General features: G+C 38.8%; 1 protein-coding gene across 1 annotated transcript in view; it reads left to right on the forward strand.

The window, feature by feature from the left end:
* Positions 1-1,770: 1,770 nt before the first annotated feature.
* LOC306817423 (retinol dehydrogenase 13-like) overlaps positions 1,771-12,721 on the forward strand; it is a 35,378-nt gene continuing 24,427 nt past the window's right edge. Inside the window, exon 1 of the mRNA XM_079334254.1 lies at positions 1,771-1,906. Within this exon, the coding sequence (XP_079190380.1) occupies positions 1,881-1,906 (26 nt within the window). The 5' untranslated portion in view covers positions 1,771-1,880. The remainder of the gene's footprint in view (positions 1,907-12,721) is intronic.

Consider the following 12,721-nt stretch of genomic DNA (forward strand, 5'->3'; position numbering starts at 1 on the left):
TGTGATCTGGTCTCATTGTCGTAGGTGGACATATTTATTTTTCTGGACTCATTTCCGATGTAGGCACAACTGGCAGAGTTTACACAGAGAAATCCTCTGTGAGTCTTACGTAATCAATAGGTGAAGGTCAGGTTCTCATTATTCTTAAACACTGGCAGAGAAGTATCTCAGGGATGTTACATAACAAATGTATATTATTTATGACATTGTCTTCAATGTCAATTAACTTATTTTCACTCACTCTTTATCAAAAACAGATGGACCAGAAGACTGAAAAAAATGTAATGGCAGACAAACTAAACTAAACTAAAAATGTTTTACTGACTCTGTTGAGTTTTTCAAAGGTTAAAACACTCGGACATGTGACATGTGAGAGGATCTGGGGATCAAATCTGTCTCTCAGAGATAAAGTGTACATGTAGAAATCTTACCTGCTGAACCCAAACTAGGTGATTACTTGGATCATTAAAAACTCAGACTGGTTGAACGATGCCATACATTATCTGATGCTCTTTGTACAATGTTTCTTTACCTGTCTCTACAGAAAGTTGTGATGGTCTGATCATGCATTTTCAATTTTTCGATTTTTTTTTTTTTTGGCTAATCACTGCAGCTTCATCATGTTTCACCAACCTCACTTGTTGTCAATGTTCAAGACATTGATCCCCATAAATCTGCAACTGTGTAAAAGCATTAGAGGCATTAAGTACAAATACTTTGTTACAGGAGGCAATTAAAGGATGTTTTTAGAGAATCGTTACTTTACTTGAGTGTTTTTCTTTTCTGCAACTTCTTCTTTTACTTCGCCCAAAAAAAATTATACTTTAACTCCACTCAATTAATATTAGTCACCTGATTACTCGTTACAATATAAAAAATTAAACTTAATCGTCAGTCTCTTATCAGTCATGGTTATCTGGACCATGCATGGTCGGCTGGATTAAAGAGTGGTGCGTGTCGGTCAACCCACACATGGAATGTCATACGTATGCATCAAATGACATCTCAACCATTTAGTAGAGGCCAATATTTCAAAAACCAAAGGGTCTGTTACTCATCTATGGCAATGACAAATTCAGAAAAATGTTCTATTGCTTTTTTCTTGGTGGGGTTGTGAAAGGGTTGATGGAATTCATAGGCGTATAGTGCAGAAAGAGCACATTCACAGATTGTACCCTTAATTCTTTTTCATCTGCGTTCATACTGCAGATATTTCAAACAAATATCTGATTTTGCCCTGAATAATAATGTGTGTGTTATATATCTATTTATGAGGGCAGGCCAGGCGTGATGACAAACCTTTTTACTAAAGAAAACAAAAACGTAGCTTTCCTTCTCGGTCTGAATATCACCGATACAACGGGAAAAGTAGCATTGTCCAACCTCATTTAATCAATGTTTGCAAGTGTGGAGATGTTCAAAACTTCACTTTTTGACTAATGGTGTGTTTCAAGTCTGTTCATTGACCTTGAGTTGTTTGGTGACCTCATTAACAAAGCAATATCCTGCAGTGGTTGAGTAGACCCCAGTCTTGCTTTAATGATGTGATAAACGTGAAGAGCGAGCAGAACTGTCTTAACTACAGTCTACACAATGAGATAATTAATGAGGTAGACTATGCTGCCTTGTATTATTAGTGTTAATGCAGTTCATGAGAAATTGTGCGTTTGTTTCCCAGGTCATTTCTCTCTTTTAACCAAAGTAGTCTGTGTTCCAAGCATCCTGTTTCTCCCTCATGTTTGTTCATGTTGTATTATATTTACCAGGAGGTGGAGGGCTGTCTCGGAAGGATTCCTGTTTGCTTCATAAAAGTTGTTCCTCTCAGCTGTTTTGATGACAAACAACAAGCATCCAGTCACGTCCTGTTACCAACCTTGGCGATGAATCAAGATTACCCTGGCAATAGGCGAGTGTGTTAACCTGCCAGATGCAAAACCAACCACTTCAGGCTGCATGGAACTTGTTTTAATTACCTCTTGAAACCATTATTGTGTGTGTGTGTGTGTGTGTGTGTGTGTGTGTGGGGGGGGGGGGGGGGGGGGGGGGGGGGGGGGAGGAGGTTCGCACCTATTTAAAGTTTCCCTGTACCATACTGTACATTAAAAAAAATCAACATCACAAGAGCTCCAGAGCCATGTGAGGTGGTCATCTGTGAAATCAGTGAGCATGATTCACTTTCTCAGTTTCATTTACAGAGCTGTACAGCTTGACTCACTCAGGTCTCTAAGTGAAAGTAAATATATCTTACTTTAGTTTTCTTCTATTTTCAGACGATCAGTGCAGCAGCACAAGTCATAGGATTAGTTGTTTTTATGATATACAGTAAATGTTGCCTCATGTCAGTAGAGTTAATCTGCTCTAAGATTCTGTTTAATGTTATTCTGATATTAGCTGATAAGAGCTTTGAATCAATCCGGTATGAAGGTTAAAAAAGTATATATTGTTTTAATCTTAAATAATAAAGTAACAAAGTGGCAACTTAAAATATCTTCATACGTACATTACACTTAAAGATGTGTTTCCAAAAGTTACAATAAAAAACAATTACAAACAGGGGCGTATTAAGACTTTTTCAACAGGGGTGGCCTAACCAGGTTGCTGATTGTCATTTGTACACGAGTAGTATTTTTTACCCTTTCCATCTCACCTCCATCTCAAATTAACTCAAATTTAAGTTCCTGTAATGACCAAGTGGGTTTAATGTTAGAGCTTTCCCAATTGCAGAAAAGGGGGAGTGAAAAACTCCTGATACTTGGAACAGGAGCTGCACGTGAGAACACAAGTTTTTACTTTATTACAGCCGGTGTAAGAACGCAGCAGCATATAATCAGGAGAGCTGAACTCCAGCCAGTGGGAGAGGATGGTGATGATTTATATCCTGTGACCAGTGCTGAGTAGAATGTATGCAAGCCGCCACTACAATCTCTGTGCATGTGATTTAATGGCAGCATTAGTTTTCTGTTTAGTGGTACGTTCTTCTCCACTCTTTTGTTGATAATGTGGTTCCGTTGAACTACACATATTAAGGCAGACTTCCATTATAGCATCATACTTCAGACTTTCTTAAAGCTCATGTTTTGCTGAAGAAATCCCCCCCGTCCACAAAACCCTTTCCATCTGAAATACTAGGGATAGTCTCCGGCTGGGAGGTGCATATGTAAACGACCAGGTCAGGAACATTTTAAGAGCAGTACTCTTAAAATGATCTGATATTTTGAGGAGTGAAGGCCATTGTCTGTCACATCAAAAATCTGGTTGCCAACCTCAAACTGTCAATGTCTTCTTGTTTTTATGGTACCCAGAAGATGAGCTAGGCGAGTTAGATAAGGATGTTTCAGCAGCCAAGATATTCATTTGGCCCACCATCTCCCCCTTTTTACCTGCTTCTCAAATATATTTGACAATTGAATTCCGCCTTTCCTGTAAGAGGAACACCATCATTGGGTTTCATATTGCCTCTTCAGAAATAATTGCTTGATATCACTGAAAATTTGCCCATTTGTTTTAGTCTATACAACCGTCTGTAACCTTTTGATCACCTAACTGTTACTTCCAACAGTAAGTAGATTACTATAAATAAGAAACTGCAGCTAAAATTTGACTCTACTGCTTTATTTTAATTGGAACCTGTGTTGTATAAAGTGAGTTTTGTAATAAACCTTAAACCTTAATCTAAACGTGTGTGAACATTTTCGATACCATCTTTTCCGACTCGTTTTTAAAAGTGTGTCACACAGCAGCTAAAATAGATTCAGTCTTTCACTGGCATGCTGTGCTGGGTCACCTCAGATATCTGGCTTATATCCGATACAGACAGCTGAGTGTGTCTCTGGATTTGAGGTGAATAAGTCTAGAGAGTGTGACGTCAATGCTTCTTTATTAGCTGTCAGTGCTGCATCAACCAGCCTCTAATGTTCAGGATGTAATGCAGCCGCCAGATATGTGATACGGGGCAAGAAAAAGAGCAAGTCAGATAATTCTGACTTCCTTATTTTCCTCCATCACTGCTGTGTGCTTGTTTGATTCCTTGTAGCTTCAGGCGACAAAACACTGAAATCTGCAAGATATCTGCGGTTTGTGAAGAAGAAAGTCTTTGCACAGTTGACACCAGGTTCAAGCGAAATTATGCGGAAACATTTCAAAATCAAGCGAGGTTTTTTTTCCTGAAGGTGAAAGAAGAAACTTGTGTAATTCACAGAGCTCTGGAAAAAGTGAAACACATCTGATAATCGCTCAAGGTCACAGGCAGCAATTATGTGGAAACTGAGGACTCAAAGGCAATTGAGGACACCTTTTGGGAAGTAACAGTGAGGCGAGGGTATTGGAAGAGTAATAAGACCTTCTGGGAAGATAAATAGAGAATGAGACAGTATTGATAGCTGATTTAACTGTATTTTTATGTAGAATTCAGAAAACACTTCATGCACATGCTCAGGACGAGATCAGCAAAGATATAAAGAGCTACTGTTTTCTGTTCAGGGGACACACTGGACTCCAGAATCAGCACAAAACGAAATTTCCTCACGGCAGCTTTAAATGTCAAATATCGATTGATGTGGGCAGCTCAGGTACACTAGTAATAATGGGAAATGATTAATGTCTTCTGTACTGGCCAAATAAAAAGCCATTTAAATGTTTCAGACTGGACAATGCAGAAATCATCCCCCGAGTCGGATATGACGGTTTGTTTTCTGCTGTCAGTGAATTGTGGTGGACATGAATAATTTCTGCAGAGCAGCGATGCTGTGTGTGTGTGTGTGTGTGTATGTGTGTGTGTGTGTGTGTAGGTGTGTGTGTGTGTGTGTGTGTGTGTGTTTGTGTGTGTGTGTGTGTGTGTGTGTGTGTGTGTGTGTGTGTGTGTCACAGCTGCACCTCTTGTTCTCTCACTTGTTACCCAAACTCCTTGGAGGATAATTGTAAGTAACGACAATGATTATGAGAAGTGCTTGAGCAGCATCTCAGGGGGGTGTCTGCAATTTACAAGCTGGCAGTGACATGCGGACGCTGCTATTGTCTTCAACAATTCAACAGGGAGTTGTACTGATTACAAGCAAGAAAAAAAAAAGATAGTTTTGGTTTATGATTAATTATCATGTTGTGTTTCAGCATGTCTGTCTTCATACCAGCAAGGTTGACTACTAACAAGATTTGGAGTTTGTCTTCTCCCTCAATAAAAACATTACTTGAGTCAGACAGTGGTTTATTGAACACGTGGGCTGGCTTTCTCATAGAATTTTGGTCATCAGCTTTTCCAGTTTATATTACTAAAATGCTTTTAGTGCTGAATATAATTTGATTTCACTATTTAGTAATATTTATGTGCTTACCATAATAGAATCTTCCTATTAAGCTTGTTCGCAGTTTCCAATAGTTTTATTAGCCCTTGCAATGAGTTTAGCTTTTCCTCACAGCCAAAATTATAGGGACTTCCTAAAAAACACAACATGGGATCACAGGGCTTCTGCCTCACTTTGAGCACACAATTTGAGCCAGCCCTTACTGTTACATTGAGACAAAAACTGTTTTGTTTGATCATAAATGGGCTCTCCTTTGGAAGTTTTAGGCCCAAGAACTTCTTATTTAACCTAAAGAAAAGGTCATGGTTAGGGTTAAAGGTCCCATATTATTATGCTTTTTCTGGTATTGTATGCTCTTTAGTGTGTTTTCAGGTGTCATGTGCATGTTTCGCCACGTCTATTTGAAAAAATTCAAAGTCTATGGAAACACGGCTTCTCCCACCTCCTCCTATTAGCTTTAGCAATAGCCGCATGAAATGTATCAGCGATTGTGAACATACTTTAGTAAACACGTAAATTAGATACATGAACCCCAAAAATGCATAATATGGGCCCTTTAATATCTTAAATTATGACTTTACATCGTGATGGACTCTCGGTTGGAAGAACAAACAGCTTGTGGCTTCATGAAGCCCACTTTTATCTATGACTGCACATGCCAAGTGTACATGGAGTGTATAGGTATGTGTATGGATCGATTTGTATTCTTTATTTTTGCAACGCAAAGCCCTTTAGAATAGGCCCCCCCCCCCATCCCTTCTCCTTCAATGGCTCGGTCCAAGCCATGTCCTGTCGAGGGTCAGCTGGGAATCTGATCTGAGGCGTGTTTGGTTCTTCTCAGTGCCTTCCTCACAGAATGAGGCTATCACTATTGTCTTTTGGAGAGGCTATAGTCTTTTGTTGTTTATTGTTTGTTTAGTTGCATGTCGTTGCCTTTGTGCATGTGTCCTGTCCTGTCACGATTTCCTTCCTCTATAATTTTGAAAAAATGAAATAAAATATTTAAAAAAGTAGAGCCCTCTTAAGCATGCACCATAAGGTCTATAAGGTCTGGCAAAACTGCAACCAACATGATGAAATGACTGGTTCTTCTAAAGCCCTGTTTGCACAGGATTGGTTTCGAGGCACAGAGACGAGGTGTATACATTTTGGACATATAATTAATAACTTTGAGCCGTACACATTTTATAAGCTCCTACATGTTTCTTGAGCCTCAAGACGTGACTTTTTTCCCCTTTATTTTCAATATTTGGAGCTTTAGATTGGAAAGTGTCGAGCAACAATGAATAACATGCTGCATTTTTTACATTCTATACAAAAAAGGCAATCCAGGGCACCTTGCAATTTTAGGCGACAATGCCTTAATGTGAACATACTGTCAGCACTAGTGAGGCAATCCTTATTCCATCCTACAAAGCATATAGCCACCAAATGACTCTTTGACATCTGGTTCTTAAGAAGGATTTTAGTTTGCTTTTACTGTGAGTAGGTCTCCATACTGTGTAGTGAGATGAGCCAGCTGAATTTACTCCCACTAAGTAAAAGGCTGTGGAAAACCTTTGATTACAATTTGTGAAGTACGCTATAATATTCTCGACCAGAAAATTAGGCAGAAAAAGCTGCAGAGACCTTAGAAAATACAAACAAACTGAGATGCCGATCCGGACTGGGTTTCTATTATAAGAGGACCTCTGTGACAGAGGACGTCCTCTGTAATGATCACAGTAATAAATTAACTGAGGTCTAGAGGTAATGCTAATTCCTTGTCAGTAGGGCTTGTGTTTATTTGTTTGAAGTTAAATTATATTCTCCTACAGTCAGCACATTATAGAGTCTCACTCTGTAAGAAACACTTTTTTTTAATCAATTTAATTAACTTACTAATGAATTAGCCTTGTCTTTTTTTTTGGCATACATCCCACCATCTCATCCATAAAAATGGAAATAGCTACATTGTTGAATATGAAGCTTCAAAATATTTGTCATTATCAGGTTGACTTCATGGATGTCCACTCTTTACAGACTGTGGTGTACATGAAACTTCCAGTTTACCAGTCAAGCGCTAATAATCATTAACAATATAAGAATTTATGAAGGATAAGAGCTGTACACAATAAGGCGTGTAGCTGACGTGACTGACAGGCGGACGTGATGTAACAACTTTTCAAAAGGATTAAAAGCCTGTCTCAGCTCCAGTTCGAAGCCTGTGCTTTGGTTGACTCAAAGTTAGGAGGAGAGAGCTGTTCCAGCGTGGTGACAGCCATCAAGGGGCTACCGATGGGTAACTTCACTTATAGGTGTCTTCCATTAATATTTCTAGTCTATGTTTAGATACGAGACTAGTATTAGTCTTAGTCTACCTTTTATTCCACAGAAAGTCTAACTACTGAATAACTTTATTTAAAACTTTATAATGTTTTCATAAAATAGATTACATATTAATACTCTTACTGATAAAAGTTTCATTAGCGGTTCAGCAACATTGCCACAACTAATCTAAAAATAACCAGATTTGGACAGCTATTGCTAGGCACACTAGGAAATGTAATGTAATGACCCCTTTTTTAATATGGTGTTTCTGCTAAATTACAATTTAGCACTTGCATGATTCAATAATTACCACTCTTTATGAAAGCATGATATCTATATAGAGTAAGTAAATAGGGCTTTTGATGCTAGTGTAAACACTGTGCTTTATATCATTCAGTAATATCTTCTTTTACATATACTTTATTGTATTTTGTGCTCAAATACAGTTAACCAAGTACAGTATATTCTAACTGACAGCCAAGGATAATATAGAGAAATGTGGGGAAAAAAATCGATGATATGGTTTATCTTTACAAATGTGTAACAGAAAACGTGGTGTTGCATTGAAGCCAGAGGTCAGAAGCTTATAAAACTGATGTACAGGATCAGACAGATGTTGGAGGGTGGCACACGCGGGTCTCGTAGCAGCTGGCAACATATTCAGCAAAGATCAAAACACAAGGATCATTTCTGCTTGGGCGGTGATGGTATGAAGATGAATAAAATTTGAGCTCCCTGGGGTCATTATTCATTCATAGCCACTCCAGTCTTCTCGGTGCAAACAACATGATGCTTTATGATTGACAGAATTTGAATGTAACAGTATAACAGGAGTAAGAGTTTTAGGCCATTAGAGTTTATAACGTGGCATTTAGAAATAAGCAGACCAAGCTTGAAATGTTATATTTACACCCCATGTTAATTCACTTGGCTTAAATAAACACCTGCTCTGCAAAAGCTCTTTTGATGTGTTAGAATTTGGCTGTTCAAGATTCCTTTACTGACTCTGCAACTGGCTTCAAAATGCATCGTAAATCAAACTGAAATGTGAATCAGCAGTCCGCCTATTAGTGAGTGATTGATTATGATAGTTTGTCGGTTCAGCTCACATTTTGGCCTGAGGGATGCACGAGAGGAGAGTCCATAGACGATGAAAGAAGATGCAAAGCTTTTAGCTTATGGAGAGGAAAAAATATTTTCAGTAAATTGCATTTCCAGTTCAATTTGAAAATTTTCAATCAAATTTGACACCAGAAGAAAGATCAGAAAGTGAATTCTATGATTCAGCCTTTATGAACCATCCGCAGCAAATTTGATTAGAATCTGGCCATCAAAGTGTTGCTGGAGGGAAGGTAAAAGGGTTGTGGGATTCATTTAGTTTGATGCATCAGAAGAAAAAAAAATCCATGTGGTAAGCTGCACAGTGGTCGTCTACATGTTTTTCTATGAAAAATACAGAAAGGCTTTTTTTTTTTAAACTGAGAAATTCGGTTGGTTGGATGATTTCTGCATGATACAGCTAATGCTTGACACGTAATTTATAGTTCATGATATATACACAGTAAAATGTTTTATGTGGTCACAGAAATGGAAAGTTGAGTTCAGTAGAAACATTATAAAATGCAGCACAAACGGGCATCCTCCTGCTTAATGAGACAGAGCATCCACTCCAACATAAAGAACCACATTTTTCAGAATTATAAGCCAGAATAACAATGGGGGGGGGGGAACACAATCAAACACTCAGTATGTCCTGTTACAAAAGCTGCACAGTAATGAATGTGGGGCTGGTTTCTAAAACAAGAGAAATATTTTAGAGCCTTTCTAAACTGGGATCATCTTGGTTGCTATAGCAATGGAGGAAGAAGACCACATACTGTCTGGAAGTTTTATTGTCTGGCACTGACAAAATTTAGTGACATGCCTTGGGCAGTACCCACAATTGGGTTTGTGTCGACCTTAAAACAGAAGTTCTGGGAAAAACAAGGTTATTTTCGAAAGGACTCCTCTGATCTGAATACCCAATGTTTGCTGTACATGCGTGTTTTCCTTGTGTGACTTCTCTAGCACACACACAAACACATTTGTCCCACTCGACACATCTCCCCCTGCTCCTACACCTCTCTCTCCTCTCTGTTCTGGCCTCCTTTTTGCTTTCTCTACTCCAGCTGTGATCAGACACCATTTCACATGTCGCCTGAGTCTAGATCTAAAGAAGTGGGGGAACATCACTGCACAGCCAACCCCTGCTGTTATCACTTCCACCATCTTTTAGTTTTTAACTTTTGACTCTTCAGCTGCATATCCAGCGTCATGCCCGCAGCTGCTTTTGCAAAACACATCAGGGACTGGAGAATGGTTCACGGTGCGTTTGACGGTTTCAGCATGATTCATCTCTAAGGTGCAGAGGCAGGAAGCTGAGGTGACGCAGGATGTATTAAGACTGTACAGCATGTTCCCTGTGGTGTGAAAATGAGCAGAAAATAACCTTACTCAGCAGAAACCTTAAAAATATGTCTGTCCTTTGTTTACTATTTATTCATTTTCTCCTAAAGAAAAATGCCTCCCCTACACTTACTCGTGACTTACTGTCCTTAAAAAAGGGCATGAGCAGGTTTTTTGTAAAGAAAAACAGCTGCCTCTTTGTCTCTGTCTCTTAAAAGAAAAATGCAATGATAGTAATAGTGATTACATACAGGCATTTAACATCTTGTATTTCACAATTTTGTCTTCATCTTCATCTGTGAATGAGCCTTAAAGGAGAAATATTGAAATGCGTGAAATATTGCATTTCACGCATCTTATATTGCATTTCACGCATAACCATGCAGAGATTGGTGCCTGTAAGTCTTGTGCAAAATAAGATATTTGAGGAAATAAAACACTCACTGTTCAAGGTTAAAAGCTTCTTTTATAGGTCACATATCTAAACACCCATTTTCAAACAAGTTTGAATTACTTCTAAGAGGTCCCCAAAACATGGCTTTGACATTTCTTGCCCGAAATCCATTACAATCCTATATTTAAGCATGCCTATAAACCACTCTATTTAAGCACTGCTCAGTGTTTGTAGCTTTAAATGCATGTGAGATGTGTTTGACCGTGCCCTTCTCGAGAAGAAGTTTGGCTTAGGCTATCTCGCACCATGCCCTATTGTTTACCATGGAAAGGCAGACTCGGAGGGCAGAACAAACACCTAGCTGTAGGATTTCCACCCTCTTGCGAGAGGTGTGTCTTCCCTTTGTGATGTCATTAAGGAAAAATCCCCAAGTGGGCGTGTTTAAGCACACCTTTTCTGAAAAGTGGAGCACGAAAAATTAACTTTCACAATTGGTGAGTTTGTAGACAGGCTAGGGACAATATATGACACGTAAAGAACAATGAGAGGATGTTGACACATTGGACTGCTATATTAGAATTTACTTGGACTCATGCACACTCCTAATCTACTAAAATGTAATGGTTAGTTATTTCTGCCCATCTAGTTGATTTGATGTTTTGAGAAGGTTCAGTAGATTACAGATTGTTTTATTTTTTAACCTCAAATTACATCACAGAAAGCATGTTGGAGCTGACAGTTGAGTTATCTGGGCAAACATGAATCAGGATATGCTAACGCAAATCTCCCTGTCAGTCAAACAGTCACCTCGTGTTACCGGCTTAAGCGGTTCCTGAGGGAGCATCACAGAGGAGGATTTAACGCTTGATCTCCTGGAGGCGACTGCATCCAAGGAGACCAGTTTTCTTGTCGTTTCCATCCTAGGACCACCGACTGGTGGCTTAACATACAGATTTCTCCTGTCCTGGGAGGCAATTTGGCTTAGCTGATGGTGTTTAGAAGCTGAAGCTAAGAAATAATCTGGGATTGCTGCGAGAGAGCAGAGAGAGAGAGACTAGATTGTGGCTTGAAGGGCAACAAAACTGAGATATTGGGGGTCTTTTGCAGTCAACTCTATCAAGGCATTATTTATTATATTTTTCTGTTTCAGCTGCTGTTCCCATTGCTGTTAGTCCCTTTTCCCTTACTGTTGTATAAAAATGCATGCAAACTCTACTTGGCATTAATTGGCAATGTTTTTTTTTTACTTAGTTAGTTTTGACCAGCTAGTTTACTAAAACAGTGTGCATTACTTTACCATGCACCAGTCTTATGACATAGATGTGCAAAGTATTTATTTACAATTTAAAGTACACACAAAACATGTGTTAAAATTTGACACATCAGCTGCAGAGGGGAAAAGTTTGATACTGACAATAATTATAAAATGGGATCACAGAGGGAGTGAAACGCTTTTGAGAGAACATTCATGTATACTGTAAAAATAAAGGAAAAGTTCCAACAGAATCTTTTTATTTTATTTTTTTTAACTTTTTCACGTTATACGGTCTTTTAGACTGTAACAATAACATGAAATGTATTTTGCTATCACTTGAAACTTCTCCTGTGATAAGATGTGAGTTATAACGTTTTTACATGAAACATTTCATGTTATATCAAGAAGAATCCGTTTTTTTTCATCATAACATAAAACATCTTATAGTGTGAAAATAATCTTGAAAAGTCGACTTTTCATGGGACATTGTAATAGTGCTTATTATTCATACAACAGTGTATCTCTGGTGTTTTACAGTGGTTTAGAGTTTTTTCAGAAGCACCAGATGAATTGCGTGTAAACAAGGAGCAGGAGCACATACACACTCAGACGTGCACATACAAACAGCAGCTCCATTGATCTATTTTTGCCCCTATCAGCCTCTGTTGCCTCCGATGATGGCTCGGCGGGAGGACAGTTGGTCCCACCGTCAAGCCTCTGTGTCATTTACATTGAACGCGAGACTTTCAGGAACTGAACTGGCAGTGTGATGGGGCTTGAGAAATTCTGCTGTGTTTGAATGCTTTACCCAGTGAAAACACTCTGCACAGCAGATACAATGGAACAAACAGGTTTATTTAGTGATCTGGAGGACACTTTTTGGCTTAGCCCAGGTTTGACATTTTCTGTCTTCTCTTTGGAGTGCTTCATCTAAAACAATTAGGACTCTTACGCTGACATTCGGCTGCTGTAGCCCTTTAAGGGCAAAGAGCAGGCTATCACAAATGACAAGCTTCCACT

Source organism: Symphodus melops, assembly GCF_947650265.1.
Source record: "Symphodus melops genome assembly, chromosome: 21".
Classification (NCBI taxonomy): Eukaryota; Metazoa; Chordata; class Actinopteri; order Labriformes; family Labridae; genus Symphodus; species Symphodus melops.